The 20,669-nt window shown below is 39.8% G+C and overlaps 1 protein-coding gene across 1 annotated transcript; it reads left to right on the forward strand.

Moving 5' to 3' along the window:
* The first annotated feature begins 1,546 nt into the window (after positions 1-1,546).
* On the forward strand, positions 1,547-20,620 carry cers2a (ceramide synthase 2a). The gene is made up of 11 exons (XM_037795064.1): positions 1,547-1,928; positions 11,725-11,895; positions 12,038-12,155; positions 12,381-12,499; positions 14,218-14,275; positions 14,639-14,689; positions 15,658-15,750; positions 16,573-16,701; positions 17,066-17,172; positions 18,601-18,754; positions 18,836-20,620. Exons 2-11 carry the CDS (start codon positions 11,726-11,728, stop codon positions 18,980-18,982), a joined length of 1,146 nt encoding a protein of 381 aa, XP_037650992.1. The 5' UTR covers positions 1,547-1,928; position 11,725; the 3' UTR covers positions 18,983-20,620.
* Positions 20,621-20,669: the final 49 nt, after the last annotated feature.

Consider the following 20,669-nt stretch of genomic DNA (forward strand, 5'->3'; position numbering starts at 1 on the left):
ATCCTAACATGGAAAACTGCAGCCCAACAGGCAACAACAGCTGTCAGTGTATCAGTGTGCTGACTTGACTATGACTTGCCCCAAACTGCATGTGATTATCATAAAGTGGGCATGTCTGTAAAGGGGAGAGAATATTGTAACTCAAGTGTTCTGAGAGATAACTAGACTTCTGCACCTCCTCATGGCTCTGTTTTCAGACTTTAAAAAATAGTTGTGTATCACAGTTGTTACCCTGCACTATATTCACTTTTAACAGTTTTCTTCATCTCCTTGTATTTTTATATATGGTATATTTTTTTGTTCTTTGCACTACTAACTTTTTAATGCCTTTTTACTAACATGTTTTGCACTATGGAACTGTGATGCTGGAAACTTGAATTTCCCTTGGGATCAATAAAGTTACTATCTATCTATCTATCTATCTATCTATCTATCTATCTATCTATCTATTTTTCTATAATATTGATTACTACTTGATCAACGCTGCCTAGTTTGACCGTTGGGTCGAAGTTCACGAGTGATTGACAGCCGGCTCTCATAAACGGTTGCTGGACAGCAGATCCCAGGTCAGCTCTGACTGCTTGTTTTCCTCCGGTCTGTGAAATCTTGCAGATCACCGGAGGACACAGAGGCACATGTTTTTTTTTTTCAGGTTGCCTGTTTCATGTACCACTATCAGGATATAGTAACGTTTAATAAAAAAAAAATATTTTTTTAAAAATCATATTTGCTCCAATCTCGCCTACTTTCAGCTTCAATGCGTTATTATCGCTTTAACTTTGGCATTCCTACAAATATATTAACATCATACTCAGTGGCGGCTGGTGGATTTTTTTTTGGGTAGGGCCAATCAATTTCAACAAACATCCTAGTACGATTCAATGCAAAAAAAGGTATCAAAAAGCGCTACTAGTGCTTGGCTGTTCCATTGTCATGCCGTTAAAATGGGCTGTGAGAGAAGAGAAGTGGAGAGAAGCGAGAGACGAGAAGACAAGATCACGCGAGAACTGACATGAGCCCTGATGAGAACAGAGAGAGACACACGTGAACGTGCGCGCGCACACCATGGGCCAAATCAGTTTGGCCCTCCCGGAAGTCTTTTTTACGGCGCTGATTGGATGAATTGTATGTTATTCATGCTTGTAATCATATATCTTTAATCAGTGATTGGCTGTACTGCTTATTAGACCTGCCTTCCTTGGGCCAAATCCATTTGGCCCCAGAAAGTGCACGTGCAGCAGAGCAGCTGAGAGGTGCACTAGCAGAGAGTTCAAGGAGGAAAGCAGATATTTGGCGCAGTTATCCTATTTTACAAATATTACGGGTATATTCCATAGGTCAAAAACACACATATTGACAAATTTTATAATTTTTTTTTTTTTTTTTGGTGGCTCAAGGTGGGTGGGGCCAGGCCCCGTGGCCCTCTATTGGCCGGCCGCCACTGGAGGACACGCTTTTTCCCTCGTCAGCCTCCCCGCTAGTGGCACTAACCACCTCTCATACAGCGCAGAGTCTAACGTCACTTTAAATAGCCTCCCTCCTCCTCTCCTCTCTGCTAACCACCACTAACCATAATATCACTATATTGACCGACACATCCAACTACCCGGCTACAACAAGCCGAGGCCCACTCAACTCAGACTTTTGAACAGCCAGGAAAAGTGAAAAGGTAAACAGTTTAATCGACCAGAAGAACAGGGATGTTTTAAAGAGAAAGTGCGACACAGTTTGTTGTTTGTTTGAGGAGAAATGAGGCGAAGCTGAGAGTTTATACAGAAGAAGAAGAGAAAAGGCGGCTCATCTGATGGCGAGAACTACATGAAACCCTCCTACACCGCTACACCAGGAACAAGGACGAGCAGCGGCTACAGAGGAGACATTTTGAGGACTTACATTACCTGATTACCTGCAGAGAAGAGAAGAGAGAGGTGAGTTTTCTGCTGCACCGTTAGCTACGCGTTAACATGATGGACGTGTCACAGTTCAGGTAGTAAAAAAAAAAGCCTCTTTCGTGTCTACTTGACACACTTCACAGCTATTTTTTTTTACACACAGAAACAGGAGGATTTATGTGAAGTTTTTAACATATAATAATATATATATCAAACTTTGCTGACGTGCCTTTTAACGTCAACTTAGAGCCAACTCGGTATTGATCCGTCGGAAGACTTTGAAGGGGACACCAGCTCATCAAAGTTGAAGCTAGCTAAACTAACAGGCCTCTTTCTCTCTCTCTCTTTCTTTGCTTGTTTCTGTCGGTGCTGTTTGTTCAGCGACACCGAGATAAGAGAGAGAAGGTCATGAAAGCTTTAACAAACAAACAAACCACAACTGCCACCCCAGAGGTAGTTTACAGCAGATTAAACACTCATTTAACATCGTTTGTTTTTAGGGCGCAGAATATGGAAAAAGTTTTTTTACGTAAGCTGGAGACGGCGCAAAGAAGAGGAGTTTCTCTTATTATTCATAATAATCATGGTTCCTGTGTAAAAACAAACATGTAAAGTGAGTTAGGAGGGTGTTGGGTAAACTTGTTGAAGCCTCCATCTTACTGTCTGTTCCGCTATGTCCGGGAGACTCCCCAGTTTGCGCCATTCATGCAGCCACTCCCTGCCAGGAGGAGTTTACGCAAACAGCGTAGAGTGACTGTGTGGCTGACACAGACTGGCTGAACTTTGAATGGTGGCTACCAACCACTGCAGCTGAAATCATTCCCTCCGGCTTCACTTAAAGGTCCCATATCATGCTCATTTTCAAGTTCATACTTGTATTTTGTGTTTCTACTAGAACATGTTTACATGCTGTAATGTTAAAAAAACAACTTTATTTTCCTCATACTGTCAGCCTGAATATGCCTGTATTCACCCTCCTGTCTGAAACGCTCCGTTTTAGTGCATTTCCACGGAATTGCAACAGGATTGCGTTGCTAGGTAACAGCTTGGGTCCATGTTTACTTCCTGTCAGCTGATCCGATTCACATTAGAATCGTGTTTATTGCCAGGTGTAAGAGGTATACACTAGGAATTTGCTTTGGTTATCTTGGTGCAAGTAAACAGTATTATAAAAAAAGAATAGATAAAAACGTTAGAATAAAATAAGAATAAAAAATTGAAATTCTACCAATATACAATATACAAAATAAGCTGTAAACAAAGATAAATACACTGCAACCAGGAAATAAACTGGGACACATTTAGAATGTTTATGTTTAAAACTGCGTAAAGGGTCTAATTATTGTATATTTGTGACATCACAAATGGGCAGAAATCCTGACAGCTTGTTTCAAATGCACAGTTTCTGAATACGGGCTGTGTGTATTTCCCTGTGGATTGAGTGTTTCGATACTTTCACAGTATTTATATAGGACTGAAGCCTGCTTTATAATAAAAAAACATGAAATTTAACTTTTTTATAATATGTCCCCTTTAATAAGAAGACTGAGAGGGGACTATCTGACATTATTTTAGATATTAGATATGAGTCATTATTTTGTTGTCCTGCTGTTGTCAAGTTAGTTTTTATCTTATTAGCCTCTAAAATAATGTCAGATATGGAGGTTTTTATTGGACTTTATTAGTTGTAATCCACAGAAGACATTCCACAAATGTTTTCTAAAATGGCTCTTTTGATAGTAAAGTTTTTTTAAAAAAAATTTTTTAATAAATTTTATTAAACAAATTAACAAACAACATGGCTCGTAGATCATTGCATTCAAGTAAAAGGACAAGGTGCATACAGAACAAGAACAAATAAAATATGTAAAATTATACATGAAAATAATAATAAATTAAATTACGGGCTATAGGGCTGTACCTGTAATTCATATTCTTCTGTTATGCTAAGAAGTTTCAATGCATTTTTGTTTTTCATGACTTCAAGGGATTTTATGTAAGAAAGAAACTCAGAATGAAACACATTAAACCTAGGTTTCACTTTCATATACTTTTTCCAAGAATGAGAATGTTACTCACCAGAAAGTCATCTTTTTTTAAAATGACATATTATTTTGTACAGTAAACTGTTTGCATGTCGTATAATCTCTGATTTTGTGAGATACTATTTTTGAGTGTCCACTGTGTCCACTGGTTTATTATCCCGATCTATATGGAAGTTTTTATTGGACTTTATTAGTTGTAATCCACAAATGTGTACCATGATCTTCAAATATTTCACTATCCACAAACATGTGTTTTTGCATTTGTGGATTACAACTATTATCTACAGATCTGCTGCAGTACCAATTGAACAAAATTATGTAAACAAACAGGAGGGAACTTTGCATGGTGACTACAACACTGCAGCAGCTGAAATCATGACCTCCAGTTTCACTTATAAGAAGACTGACTATGGACTCAGTCACTCCCAAATCATATTACACAACAAAATACTATATATGGTTTTAAAAAACACTTAAAGAGCATTACTTAAGAAGACTCCAGCTTCACTTATAAGAAGACAGAGAGGGGACTATCTGACTATGCAAGTTTTTATTGGACTTTATTAGTTTGTTTGTTTGTTTATTAAGATCCCCATTAGCTTTTGCATAGCAGCAGCTATTCTTCCACATAGTTTACATGGTGACAATAAAAAAATACACATTCAAACTACTACTACTACTACTAATAATAATAATACATTTTATTTATATAGCACTTTTCTAAAAACTCAAAGACACTTTACATAGATAAAAAGATCATAAAACCAGAACATCATAAAAAAGATATAAAACAATATTAATTACATATTTAAAGCAGTTCTAAAAAGGTGAGTTTTGATTAGTGATTTGAATGTGGACAGGTTAGTGCAGTCTCTGATGTGTTTGGGGAGTGAGTTCATCATACACTAACACCTGCAGCAGCATGCCTTGTGGAATAATTGTGTGTGTATCTGTACTAAAGGATAGTCTTTGTTGTTATAATATCTTAATGAAAACCATCAATGAATACAGCAATATTAGTATTAGTTGTAATCCACAGAAGACATTCCACAAATGTGTACCATGATTTCCAAATATTTCACTATCCACAAACATGTATTTTTGTATTTGTGGATTACAACCAGGGCCTGAAATGAACTTTTTTCTCTGCCTGCCACCGTGGCAGGTAAGTATTTTTTTTGTCAGCCACTCAGAAATTTTATCTGCTACTTTTGAAATCTATGCGCTAAATGAAGGAATAACATTTTAGATCTGATGTAATTCAATGTTCGATATATTTTACATGAAAAACATTATATACATGTTAAACTACAGTGTTCAAATTACACCGTAGCTTCCGGGGGAGCCCTGTTTCTGGGAGGTGGGAGGGTACTGTAGCCTACACAGTACTGTACTGTACTTTGTTATTGTCATCTGTAGTGGTTATTTGCATAAAAACAAACAATTCAAAAGATTACCAACCAACACTGCAGCCGAAATAATCACCTTCAGCTTCACTTATAATAAGAAGACTGAGAGGGGACTATCTGACTATGGAAGTTTTTATTGGACTTTATTAGTTTGATTCTTTGTCTGTTTGTTTATTAAGATCCTCATTAGCTTTTGCATAGAATATAATAAATAGAATAGAAAGCTTTATTGTCATTGCATTAAATACAACGAGATTCACAGTTGCCACTTCTGGTCAGTGCTTTAAAACAAATACTTGACGAGACTAAACGAGGCAGATTAAACATATAACAGGTAAAAACACACACAGTTATAAAACAAATAAAACGGGTAGAGTAGATGTAATAAATAAATATAAACAGAAGTGTTACACTAGAAGTATAAAATATAAAAATAGATGTAATGTAAACAGAGGTAGTTGCACTTGTAAAATAGGTAGGGTAGGTATAATAAATAAAATGTAAACAAACATGTATTTGTGGATTACAACTATTATCTACAGATCTGCTGCGCTACCAGTTGGACAAAATTATGTAAACAAATAGGAGGGAAGTTGCAAATCTCATGTGACCCATAAATCCACAGGAAGCGATCTGCAAATGTGCAAATATCATTCCACGTGTAGAAATAGATGCACAAATGCGTATATATCATTTTACATGTAAACCTTAAAATACGTATTTACATAGTAAGATATGCGTATTTGCAAATCGTCCTTTATTTTTGTGGATGGTGAAATATTTGGAAATCCTGGTACACATTTGTGGAATGTTTTCTTTGGATTACAACAAATAAAGTCCAATAAAAACTTCCATATCTGACATTATTTTAGATATTAGATGTGAGTCATTCTTTTGTTGCGTCCTGTTGGCAAGTAAAGTCAGTTTTTTATCTTATTAGCCTCCAAGGACTTTGCAGTCTGTACAACACGAGACAGCCTTCAAGGTTTTATTGAAGAAAAAAACTCTTAAAGGAGCAGTCCACCTATTTTTACACATGAAACATTCAGGGTTATCTTACCTGGGCTTGAGGCTTAAAAACTTTAAAGGTGCCTCTTGTAATTTTTGGAACATTTTGAAACCTGTATTGTTTACACACATGCAAAAATACACCAGTAAAATGGATTAGACATATCTGCCTTCGCCCAATGCCAGCTGGGATCGGCTCCAGCCTCCCCCCCGCAACCCTGAACAGGATAAGCGGTTACAGATAATGGATGGATGGATGGATTTTTGCATATCTGGGCGCATTACCACCACTTTTTACATGGGCTTACATGGAATACTCGATTCTGACTGGTCAATCACAGCGTTCTACGGTCTGTTATTTCTTTATAGCAGATGTCAGACTCTGGCGGACCGTTTTTGTGTCAAGTTATGGATTTCTTCAGTAAGTGGCAGTGTAATAAGTGGGATAATGTACAGCTAACGGGTCATTGTTGTGAAAGAAACCGACAACGCCTTGCGGGGTTTCTGTTAACGATGACCGGCTCGCTGTACATTGTGTGTCAGGTGTGTGTGTGTGTGTGTGTATTGCATCATCCTGTGCTCAAACCTACACTAATTACCTTTTAACAGGTAGTCCATCTTATAAGGCCCTGACACACCAAGCTGATGGTCGGCCAGTTTGTTGACGTCCGTGAGCGTCCGTCGGCCTGTTTTTTTCTGTGTCCCGCGCCGTTGGCTCTAGTCTGATTTGTTTCTGAGTTTTTTTTGGCTGATTTAGCGTGTTTAATCGGCGGTGGTGACGCCCATTGGTGAGAGAAATCACGAGTAAAGTCATGAGGGGACACACACAAGGCTCTTCTAATTTTTCATCTTCATCTTATCTGATCATTCCAATACACAGACATGGCAGTCTGGAATTAAGCGAAGTGGTGAGTGAGAGTGGTGTGAAAATGGTCGGCAAAGGCTGCTTTGTTTCATGTACGTATCATAACAACAGCCTGTATATCCGCGTCCTCGGTTCCCCTTTGGAATGACAAATACAGACTGCAGCCGTTTGCTGGCAGGGAGAGTTTTTTCATCTCACGCAGGTGCAGAACGAACGTGGTAGTTGGCCGTCGGCTCTTGTTTTTGCGGTGTGTTCAAGTGCAACTTTTTGGCCGCGACAAAGGTGAGGTGACGCAACGGGCGGCCTTCGTCGCCGCTATAGCTCTTTGATGTAGGGTTAGTGTGTCTGGGTCTTTAAACTGGCTTGACCCATACTAGGGAATAAATGTCAACTAGGGTTATGTCAACCTCCGCTGCACAAACATTGACCATTCTTTTTTTTTTAATCTTTTAACCTTTTACCTGGTTAAAAAAGAGAAACCTCATTAAGAGCAACAGAGGAGTGGGGAATCCATTTTTTCTAGGATGGACAGAAGACATACAATAGATGTTGTATAAGCAGCATACACAGAAATAAATAATGTGAAGAAATATAATCAAAGTTTACGGCTCGGAGAAGACATTGAGCAACGTTTATATGAGGGCTCAAGGGGCAAGGATGCCAGTCACACAGGTAGGAGGGGGAAGAGATGTTAAGAGAGGGTGAAGCAGACAACAAATACCCAAGGGTGGACTGTAGATAGACAGCAGGGAGCATTGTAACTGTCTTTCTAGTACAGTACATACTGTTGCTGAGATTTGAGGAAGGAAATGTGAATTATCATTAAAATTAAGTGATGGTGAAGTCACTCTTCTTGGTGCCTGTCCAAAAACACCACTCCTGTTCCTGGACACTAAGCCATTGGTGCCAAAGTAGCACAGTGCACTTTAGTCTCTCCAAACACCGTCATCATGACGTTGGATGAAATGTGCATGCACTAGCTGAGTGGTGATACTGGATTAAATGTTAGTAAAGCCAGAGAACAGTAGGAGGATAATACAACAAACCAATTAAAGGTGCTCTATACGATATCCAGAGCATTAATATAGCATCAAACAACTATTTGCTATGTAAAGATATAGAGGAGTAATGTCTACCTGAGCAGAGAATGAAGTCTCTCACCCTCTGTGTGTGTGTGTCGTAATCCGAGTTTCTCTGTGCTTTGTTGACATCGCCGGGCTGGCGGCGCATGATATTAGTGCATCAAGTGAGCGTGCCCCCCTGGCTAGTTCATGGCAACCGGTCTGCACTGCGCTCCTACAGCGGTTACAGCTGATAACGCCGTTGCCGAAGTGTAGCACCCACCCTCCAGTTCCCCTTTGTCAGCACTGTTACCATTGTTTTCAATGTTAGCACCGTTAGCTGCGAGCCACCGACTGAGCTGTCGCCATGTTGAGAGCTGTGTGGAGGTAGTAGTAATACTCCCAAACTTGCGTTTAGCACCCTCAATACCGACCGCAGTAATAGATTCACAGCTTGCAGGAGCACATGCCTGTTATATTGTCTCCAAGTGGAATAGCATTAATCTCCAGAATGTGCTCTTTTTTTTTAATCAATAATCATTCATTGGAAGGTTTAATCTAAGCTGTATACACCAGTCTACTGGCCTTATCTGTTACACTTCATACTGGATGATCCGTCAGCATAGCTTTGCCAACAAAATGAAGTTTACTTTAGCTTGCAGCAGTTGCACCTGCCAAACCGCCAGTGTCTGACCTGTTCTTCTGCCACCTATTGATCTCCTCCAGTCAGTAAAGTCCTGAGGGAATCATACAGCAGCAGGAGCCGACACTGTACTGTTAAACTTTTTATTATTAGAAAACATATGTATGGCCCCAAGGTTGGTTTCCAGTTCCCCCTGTTAGACAGAAAAGAAACGCCTGTTTGTTCACCCGAATGCCGTAATTCACTCCAGGACTGAATACAAAAATTGCACGAATTAACATATTTACGCTCCCTGATCTCTGTTTTAAGCATTGAAAAGACCTAACATGTTCTGTTGGTGGAGACATTAAGATAAGTTAGAAGAAGTGTCTAATTCAGTGACAGTTTTGTGGGATAAATGAGTTAATGATAGATTGATTTAATGATAGATTGCTGACATGAGGGGTGACAAACGGGAGGCAGCGGGTTCACTAACATCCCCACTTACTGATTAACTTTAAAAGACAGGACAAGTTGATATTTCACCATTGTTGTTTCAAGGTGAGGAGATCCCATTGAAGTGAAACTCCTCTGCTAACAAAGGCAGTTTGAGTTACTGTTCATTCATAGTAAGCTCGTGACGGGTTAAAGTCCACACACACACACACACACACACAGGCCTTATCGAGGACATCTGGCAGGAAACGTGTGACAACCGGAATTTCCCTTTTTGAATGATTTTCTTCAGAAAGACGTTCATACTATGACATAAAACTTTAACTGAGGAAACCGAGGTTGCATCAGTATTACGAGGTAATCTGATAGTCAAAATCAGCTGATCCGACATTGTAAAGTCCACAGGTTAATGTTCTATTGAGGAGATACCAGTGATTATAATGTCATCTCAGGTCGTTTGACTTCAGCTGCTGTTGCTGTTTCTGCACTCCAATAACAAAGCAGTAAAAAATGTCCGTGAGGCTGTACTGCTGTGACCTAAATGATAACGTTCGCTAATTAGCACTAAACCCAAAGTACAGCTGAGGCTGATGGCAATGTCATTCATTTTGCAGGTATTTTGTCAGAAATCAAAGGATTGGGCGAACTTGAATTTTGACCCGATGGCGGTGCTAGATGAAAGGGCAATGGATCAAATAAGTGATTACGATTAATCCTTTGGGGACCCTAAATGTCTGTTTTAAGTTTTGTGACAATCCAACGAATAGTTGTTAAGATATTTTAATAAATAAATGAGAAAAATGTCAACCTCACGGTGGCGCTAGATGAAAAATCAGAGGATCGCCAGAGTCATTAGAATATATCTTCTTGGGGATCTTGAATATATGTATGTATGGCAATCCATTCAATAGTTGTCAAGATATTACGATAGACTGTATATAAAAAGTCGTTTTGAAGCCTCAAGTTCAGCATTTTGGTCACCAGCTTAGTTTTTTTGCAACCAGAAGTTACACATGAGGTTGGAGCTAAGTACAACCGAACACTGAATAACACATTTTGAGGCGACCAAAAAGTTATAATTAGCTTTCATGACCTGAAAACCCACTCAAGGGTTCATGGTGGTAGCAGCCTGTCAATCACAAGGTAGCCAATCCCTAAATCATCCCCTGCTTTATGGTCTATTTGACTCTAAATGGGACCATAATTTACTAAATGAACATCATGCTGAATTGAAGAAGACTTGAAACTAGCAACTGAGACCATAAACTCATGTTTACAATGTTTACTGAGGTAATAAATCAAGTGTGAAGTAGGCTCATCAGACCGATAGCCGATGGGTTCTGAGATTGACCAGTGTTCAGTGTTTTGCCCTGGCTTCCTGTGTAATTTTTAAAATACTGCTACTAGTTCATAAAGCACTTCGTGGTTTAGGATCAATACACATCTCTGATCTGCTGCAACGTTATGAAAACAGGTCGACTTACTTTCCTCACCCGAGTCAGAACTACTAATTTAGAGATGCAGCATTCAGTTTTTATGCACCACATATCTCGAACAAACACTTTTTTTCTTTTTTATCTTAGATTTTCTTTTAAACTCATTAAAGCTCATTAAACTGATGTATTTTCCTTGCCTTTTATTGCCTCACGCGTCTTTCACATCTCGTCTTAATATCTTTTTTTATTACTTGTGAAACGCATTTTGAATTGCTCTCTTGAAAGGTTCGATACAAATAGCCTTCTGTAGTTAACATCAAGTTTAATGTATATGTAATGTATGAAATATTGAGTATCTGTGACATAAAACAGCACAATTGTTTTGTTTAATAAGTTGTTTAGTCGTGTGTTTATAGAGGTTATAGTGGAAATTACACTCGGTTAACAGTAGGTAGTATCGAGGAGTCATCTTTGTCAAGAGATTATCAGGGCGAGTGAGTAAATATGTCATCCTGCTACAGAAATTGTTTTTCCAAGGAGTGGAAATTGGTGCCAAACTGCAGTCTGTGTTAAAGCTCCAAATGAATTCTCCGCATAGGTTTTCTGATTGCATTGTGTGCAGCATAGCAAAAACCCTCCCTTCATCATTGCTCTTCATCTGGAACAGGAAGTGCCCAGATGCGGCGCCTGTTGCTGATGCCCTGTGAGATTAATCACTACCAATCAATACTCATTCCTCTCAGGCCTCTCTGTTTCCTCTCCTTCCTCTCAGGATATTGTCACAGCAGAGAGAATTGCTATATTTATCTAAGGGGAAATCTGAATGGAGATCACCGAGCTGACAAAAACTTTTTTATTACCGGTCTTAATTTCCTTCCACATGATACAAAAAAAACATCCTTCCCCTCCCACCCCCGTTTCATCTTTTAGGATGACTTCGCTGTACGATAAGATATGGGCGGACTGGATTTGGTTTCCTGAAGGCCACGGCTGGGCTGACCTGACGGACCACGATGGCCAGGTTTTCCCTAAAACATCGGACCTGTGGGCCACTATACCCATCGCACTCTGCTTCCTGGTCATCAGACAGATATTTGAGAGGTGAGTCATCTCCAGCGGTGTTTGTTAATGATGTGTCACAGCGTCATTTGCCTGTTAATCTCTATTTCTCTGCCTGTCTGATTTGCATGTTTATTCCTAATGTGAGATGATGTGTTTGTAAGCAGTGTTTTCCTCTTTCCAGGACAGTAGCGACTCCTCTTGCCTCCCTGTTGGGAGTGAGTGACAAGCAGCGCATTCGTGCTCCTACAAATCCCATCCTGGAGTCCCATTTCCGCAGCACTTCAAAGCATCCCACACAGGTAATGATCCTGCATACTTTAGGAAACTAGCACTGCTTCATACAGATTGAGTGTCTTCTGGCGATAGCACAGCTTGAGCCTAATTATAGAATTCAGAGATGTTTGAGGTGTAAATGGACGAGAATGATAGAAATATATCATGTATCTTCACACCCAAGCGTTATGTAACCAGTCATCATTTTATAACTCAAGACTCTCTTTTCCTTGTCCTGCTTTTGTTGCCAGAGCTCCGTAGAGAGTTTAAGCAAACAGGCGGGCTGTTCAGTGCGACAGGTCCAGAGGTGGTTCAGGCGGCGGAGAAACCAGGACCGACCCAACAAGCTCAAAAAGTTTCGGGAAGCAAGGTAGCTAAACATCTTCAGCCAGACATCAAATACACCCTCAACCCCAGGTGTGGACTTGAGTCACATGACTTGGACTCAAGTCACACATTTGATGACTTGGACTTTAACACCAGTGACTCGTGACTTCAATGGACTTGAGCCCTTTAGCTTGAAAATACTTGATACCTTCCGCCAAAGATTAAAAAGTATATCAACATGGGAGTGGGCAAATATGCTGCTTTATGCAAATGTATGTATATATTTATTATTGGAAATCAATTAACAACACAAAACAATGACAAATATCATCCAGAAACCCTCACAGGTACTGCATTTAACATAAGATATGCTTAAATCATAACATGGCAAACTGCAGCCAAACAGGAAACAACAGCTGTCAGTGTGTCAGTGTGTTTACTTGACTATGACTTGCCCCAAACTGCATGTGATTATCATAAAGTGGGCATGTCTGTAAAGGGGAGACTCGTGGGTACCCATAGAACCCATTTTCATTCACATATCTTGAGGTCAGAGGTCAATGGACCCCTTTGAAAATGGCCATGCCAGTTTTTCCTCGCCAATATTTAGCGCAAGTTTGGAGCATTATTTAACCTCCTACTTGCCGAGCTAGTATGACATGGTTAAATGGATTCCTTAGGTTTTCTAGTTTCATATGATACCAGTATCTTCTAGAGTTAAAACTCAGCCCGGTACAACCTCCGGAACATCAATTGCGTTAACTTTGACAGTCCTAGTTGATTTACTTTTGGAGAGATCCTTTATTGATTTTTTTTTTTTTCTTCTTCGGAAGAGGACTTACTCTTGGAGAAATAACTGAACTGAACAAACTGAACAGAGATCCTTTATTTGTTTGGGAGCAGGATTTACTCGTGGGGGAAAAAACTGAACTGAACTGTTGTTTATTGCTGAAACCCCAGAAAGTGGTGTTTTTTAGTTGAAACCAGTTTGTTTGAACCAGTCCAACAGCATCCAATCAAGTTGCAGGATTGAACCAGGAAGAACTAACGACACGTTACTGAGCGCCAGTTTCTTAAAATGGCATTACATTTGGTGAAGAGCACAGTATGACTTGTTTAGGACTCAAATTTCAAAGTTTAGGACTTGGGACTTGTCTCGGGATTGACTTGGGTGCAAAGACTTGAGACTTATTTTTGACTTGCAAAACAATGACTTGGTCCCACCTCTACCCCCAACCCATTGTCTGTCTCTTCTTCTAATCTGCCTGCTTTTAATAGCCTGCTTTGAATCACAAAGTAGATGTACACCGTCAAGGAATCAGTCCAAGAAGGAAAAATCACTCCTAGGTAGTGAATGGACATTGCTTTATTTTAAGGGGTCGCTGTGGCTGTTGTTTAAAACTTTGGTGCTAGTTGCTATTACAGAACATCCATCCATCCATCCATCCATTATCTGTAACCGCTTATCCCATTCGGGGTCGCAGGAGGGCTGGAGCAGATCTCAGTTGACATTGGGCTAAGGCGGGGTATTACAGAACATCAGAAACAATTCGATCATACTGTATTTAAGTGTCCCATGGTGCATTGATGTCTATTTCGTCATCAGTGTTTTGGCTTTCAACACTGACACACCGCACCCAAAAGCTTTGTGCCATTGTTTGATCATTGTTTGTGTACAAGCGGGATGTTGTGTTTTTGTGCCGTCTGTTGTGATGTTTAATTTGAATGGGATTTCTGAGACCGCTGTGCATTCTCTTACAGTTGGAGATTTACGTTTTACCTTCTTGCTTTCTTTGCTGGCCTGGCAGCCCTTATTGATGTGAGTACCGTGTCAGAATCATCATCATCGTTGTCGCAAAAAAAATCACTACATGTGTCATTCTGTGAAATTTATCCAGGAGATAGATCCTAGTCATTACTGGAAACCTATTTATTATTGATCAACTTTTGTCACCCTGACTTGTTTCTTCTTCAGAAAAATAAAGGAGAATATGTTTGCTACTAATGGTATAAATGTGGGACATTCAATTTTGACATCTGTAACCGTAGCGAACACGCTGTTAGATGCCACACAAACATTGTTTTCCACTTTGTTGTTGTTTGGTGTTTGTGCATGAGAGTGTCTGTGGTGTCGTGTGGGACACTTAACCCTCATTAATATTGAGTATCCATCACTCCTCAGAAACCATGGTTTTATGATATGAAGCAGGTGTGGGATGGCTTCCCGAAAATGGTAAGTTGGAACGTCTCTCCTTTCATTAAAGGGATAGTTCTGGTGTTGTGAAGTTGGGGTTGTGTGATGTACTTATCCATAGTCGGTGTATTACCTACTGTGGATGATGTTTGGAGAGTTACCGCACAGGAGCAAAGCAATGTACTGCTGTGGACGGGGACGGCAGCAAAACATTTTTTAGCCACCTAAAAGAAAGGCCCACCTAAAAAAATCTGTATCAGTTTAAGTGTACGCTATATTTAGAATATTTTTGCTACTTTATCTTGCTGTCAGACAGCCCTTTCTGAAGCTGTTTTCTATGCGCTCATTAGGGCAACCAAAAAACTGTAATTTCACCTCACAGAACACAGGAGTTGGTCTACCGCTGCCTCGATCAGCCAGTTTGTTTGTGTTATTGTGTGACTTTCGGAGCCGAACTAACCAAAGTTACACAATAACAAAAAACAAACTAACCGATTGAGGCAGCGGTAGACCAACTCTTGTGTTCTGTGAGGTAAAACTGGGGTGTTTTTTCAACGGAATCTGGTGGCTTTGGCGAGAGCAAAGATAATGACTTCAGTTTCCTGTCAGACACATAGACAATATAGCTCTCTCACGGCAAGATAAACCAGTGAAAATATTCTAAATATAGCGTACACTTAAACTGATTTAGATTTTTTTTTTTAAGGCAAGCTTTTCTTTTAGGTGTTTAAAATATGTTTTGCTGCCGGCCCCGTCCACAGCAGTACATTGCTTTGGTTCCATGCAGTAACTCCTGTCTGCTTCTCCAAACTATGGGCGTGCTGACTGTCATCTACTGTAGGTAATACACTGACTATAGATAAGTAGCTCATACAACCCCACGTCAAAGCACCCAAACTATCCCTTTAAGTACAGATTTGAATATTTTCACATCACATAATCCATACCGATAAAATGATTGGTAGCATGATACTCTTTAACAGCCTTTTCTTCCTCTTCTCTTCCAGCCACTGTTGTCTTCACAGTACTGGTACTACATGATCGAACTAGGCTTCTATGTCTCGCTGCTTTTCAGCATAGCATCGGATGTCAAACGTAAGGTAAGTGAGCTGTCTCCTTAACTTTGTTATCCCCGTGTGTGTGCACTGTAAAGCCCCTCAGAAACCTTCCATCAGGAGGGATCGCTCACGGAGTGCATGAAATAATGAGAATGATCTGTTGTGCTGGTAGTGTATTTTGAGGTTTGGATATTGATTTCCCCATTAAGATATCCTGCGTTGTATTGAGTGGAGCTGTCAGCTTTCAGAGCGGCCATTAAAGATAATGCTCAAGCTCCGCTCGTTCGTTCTGCATTGTCAGTTTGGTAAAGTCAGAGTGAGTGAGCAACAAACTAAAAACCTTGTCTCCAGTCGGGGAAGTTGCATCAGAATGGTGCCCTGTGAGTTAATGTGCAACCGGAGCTCTGTGGGGAATCGCACTGCGGAGAGACAGATTGACCGTTTTGTCCACAGGTCTAAACTCTGTTGTGAGAGGTGGCAGACCTTTGAGCCTGCCACCTCTGTGCCAGCTCTTGTTTTATAACACAAACACAAGGAGCTAATCTTTTAAACCAACTGTTCTCTGGACTTTTCCGGTGATCCTATGTTGAAATCAGCCCTCTTACCGTGACGATTAATTTTGCAACATTTTGTTAAGTTCCTGTTTTTTTTGTTTCTGTATACGGATCATTTTTCATAACTGTGAAGCAATATAATCTGCCACGTGCGGAGAGTTAATCATTTGTCAATCCAACGTTGATCAGAACACGCTGTCGATTAGTGACCGATCTTTGCAGCTCGATCAATAAGTGACCAAACGGGATTGGATATTGTTTTTTAAACCATCTCTGCCTCTCCGTTTTTGTTTTTTTTCTTTGTCCCCAGGATTTCAAAGAGCAGATAATTCACCATGTAGCCACCATCTCACTCATCAGTTTCTCCTGGCTGGTCAACTACATCCGGGCAGGGACTATGATCATGTTGGTGCATGATACCTCCGACTCTTTAATGGAGGTATGACAACGTGCTAATATGGCAGAAAAAAGTGGTGTTTCACTGATTTAAAAACATTTTTTTTATTCTATATATTAATTAGCTTCTTGAGTAAAGGAACACATATCATCATTTCACATATCAAGAACAGGGAATGTTAAATAATTTTATTAAATCACACAGCAGTATACATCATTAAAGCAACAAATGTGTTGCCCTCCCTCCGCTCTTCATAACATTTAGCCAAATAGCTTAATGATAATGTCGAGGTCAGAGCACTGTTTCACCTCACACAGCTCACTGTCTGCCCTCTAGAGGAGAATGCATGAAAAGGTGATCTCTCTCTCTCTCTCTCTCTCTCTCTCTTGCTGTCCTTTCATTCCAGTCAGCCAAAATGTTCAACTATGCAGGCTGGAGGAAAACCTGCAACTTTATCTTCACCGTGTTCGCTGCAGTTTTCATCGTCACCCGACTCGTCATCCTCCCCTTCTGGTAAAAGAAACCAAAACATGTTTCAACAACTGTTGCTGTAATGAGTCACTGATTTCGACATTAACACTTTGCACATATTTGAGAAAAGCACAGTGTGTGTTTTTTTAAGCCTTTACAAGGCTCCCAGGTATTTATGGAAATTTTGCAATTTGTGCATTTGAAAAATAAATAAATGGAAATGACAGAAATTTGAAAAAAAAGTTTACATATCTAAAAAAGGTTTTTATGCTTGGCTCAGGTGCAAAGGCTGGCATATACAGAATAAAAACAAGAAGATGTGATAAAGGCTGATGGAAATTATAAACCTTAAAGAATCATGTTGCCAATATTTCTCATTGTCAATAAATCCCACGAAAAGACCAACACAAACAATGGATTTATCCCAACATTAAGTGTTATAGGCAAAGTCTGATAGAGCTTATTCCGTTGTGCCATAGAGCTTACATGTTTAAAAACTATTAGTAGCAGTGTTGGGAAGGTGACTTTTGAAATGTAATAGGTTACAGATTACTTTACTTCATCAAAGTAATGTAACTTGTTACATTTGATTACTTTTCTAACAAATGAACTGGGCAATAAAGCTGAAAAGAAAAGCTCCTAAAAACATAAACTTAAACCAGGCACCTCACAACAGTTCTCAACACTGATTACTGTCAAACGTTTATTAAATGTTCTTAAAATAACGTGAATTAAGATTAGATTAAGACAGAGCTACAGCATGAATGTTGTATTGTACAGAAAAGAATATATTCGGAATGTAACCCCTCTGTAATCACCAACATTTTGATTAGTAAAGTAATTTAATTGCACTCTTGTTCTCAGTAACTGATTACAAATACTTTTATTTTGTAATTGAATAAAGTAACTCTGTTAGACGTAAGTAGGTACTGACTAACGCTGACTATTAGTTATGACAAACATGGGCGCTGTAGTTTATTCTGAGTCAATCCCGCATACAAACACACCCAGAAAATGCACTGTTCAACCCTGATTGAGTAATGTCTACTAAAAACCTTGTGACCCTTTTCTTTTTGGCTGACAATAAGAAAAATATAGAATAATACCAGCATCATCCTTTTATTATTGCAGTAAACACATTAATGTTATGCTGCCACTGTAACATGCCTCCACTCTAGAAAAAAAACTCCAAATGAACAATGATCACAATAGCAGCTCAAAAGAGACAAATGCAATCTTGGACATTTCAATTATGCAATATGATCATGTCTTTGGTAGATGATGGAACCGCGTATTTTATTTTGCAGAAATTGTATGAATTTTCTTAAAACTTGAACAACAATTTAAATGGAAGTACAACAACAGACACATTGTGTACACTTCTGGCTCCTCTCAATGGGCTTTTGATGGCGACAGTACTGTAGGTGGCTCTGACTGGACTCTCTGTTCTGCCTTTGTCCTCTCGTCCAGGATCATATATACGACCGCGGTGTACCCCCTGACCCTCTACACCCCCTTCCTCGGCTTCTACTTCTTCAACGGGCTAATGCTGGTGCTGCAGGCCCTGCACATCTTCTGGGCCGTGCTCATCTTGCGCATGGTCGTGAAGTTCCTGCCAGGCAATGTATGTATGATCCGCCACTTTCAAATATATCACCCAACTGTGAGCAACGGTACAAATTGTATGTCTCGTTTCACCCGACAGGAGATTGTCGAGGACGAGCGGAGCGATAAAGAGGAGACGGAGTCGGAAGACGAGGACGAAGGTCGCGGGGAGAGAGAAAAGTTTAAGAACGGCCACGCGCAGAACGGCTACGCTCTCCTCAACAACAACCACAGCAAGGCGGACTGATGGGACTGTGAGATGAGGCTGTGCGAAGAGTGACGACGGGCCCCTCACATGGCGCCGTCACCTGAAAGCCAAAGAACGGGAGCGTGGCATGTTGAAAGGGGCAACAGGCGGCAGCACACACACACACACACACACACACACACACACACACACACACACTCTCTCATATCTTTACCCTCCTTTCTGAAACCCCCAAAGTGGATAATTTCCCTTCTCCGTGGATTACATTAAATTAAATGGAGAGACTGCAATGGAGAACCACAATGATCTGCTTAGCAGCTAAGCAACAGAGCGGTTATCACATTACACACACCTCTTCCTTTTTGCTTTTCGCTAAGATTTTGTGCTGTTGACCCAAGTTGCCACATGCCAAATCTGCCTGCTTGTAGCTTTATGTTTATGTCCCTGGAAGTGTTTTAAACAGACGCTGTGGTTAGGACGGGGGCGCTCCCCTCCTGCACAGTCGGTTAAAACTCTCCCAAGTATTACCGCCCTTTAAAACCTGACTGATTTTTTGCTCTAAATAACCACACTGAAGTCAGTGGCACGGTGAGGAGCTCTACGGTGTCATTTTCTATGGACCATAACCTGATTTAAGTCTATTTACTGAAGTATCAGTTAATAATACATTTGTGCGAGTGAGTTATTGCAGCTGCCAGTTTGTCACTTTTTCTAAAAAAAATATATCTGTTCTGATGTTTAAAACTAAATAATTGGAGGTAAATAATGTTTATTTTTAACAGTCTGAAAAAAGTGCAAGGAGGTGCTACATCTGCCACGTGTGTTGAAATGTGCCTTGTGTGGAAGTTTGTCTTAAAATGCTTTGTCTCTTCTGGGAAGCAGAACGCACAGAGATGATTTTTAAATGTTTTGTTTTGTTCAAAATCTTTTTTTTTTTTTAGTTGTATGATTTTATTTTTTGCTTTATTTGTTTTCAGTCCAGTCGACGGTTTAAATTTGGGAGCAATTTGTTGTGAGTGTGACCCAAACCAATCAGTAACTGTTTATGAATTCTTTATGGGCTGGAAGAGTCGATAGCATTTCCATTCAGTGTTGTTTTTCCCATCCATCCAAAGATGCACTTTATGGTTTCCTCTATAGATCAGCGTTGACTAAAATATCTTGTAAACAAGCTTAGTAATAGTGTTTCAACTCAAACCTGATTTCTTTTTAGCTATAGAGGGTATGATTTCAATTGTTTTCATATTTATTCTCATTATTATCTACCCATGATCTTCCTCTTTGTCAGAGTTTTGGTTCATTTTGTAAAAAGAAATTTAATGAAATCTTAAGTAAAGAGGTAAAAATGAAACACCAAAGTACGGTTTACATTTTGTACTACCTTGTCATTTGCAAGTGCCTTCATCATTTCAAGTGTTAATTGTAAAAAAAAAAAGAAATGTGTCCCTGTTTGTCTTTATTTCTGCTGTCTTTTGTGCCCCGTCACATCCAGCACTCCGTTGCACTGTAACGCTCTGGGTCTCTAACGTTCCTGCCTCGGCTCACGACGACCAATCACCTGCAGCTCCCCTCTCGAGAGCTTTGCTTCTTCAGAAAGGGTTTTTAATTCTGCACTCATGTGTTGCTGAGATGTAAAATCATAATGATGATGACGATAAAGAAAATTGTGGATAACTATTCTGTTTCTTTTACGGTTTTCTTCTTTTGTATCAGAATCTGAAATTAC

Source organism: Sebastes umbrosus, chromosome 15 (genome assembly GCF_015220745.1).
Source record: "Sebastes umbrosus isolate fSebUmb1 chromosome 15, fSebUmb1.pri, whole genome shotgun sequence".
Lineage (NCBI taxonomy): Eukaryota > Metazoa > Chordata > Actinopteri > Perciformes > Sebastidae > Sebastes > Sebastes umbrosus.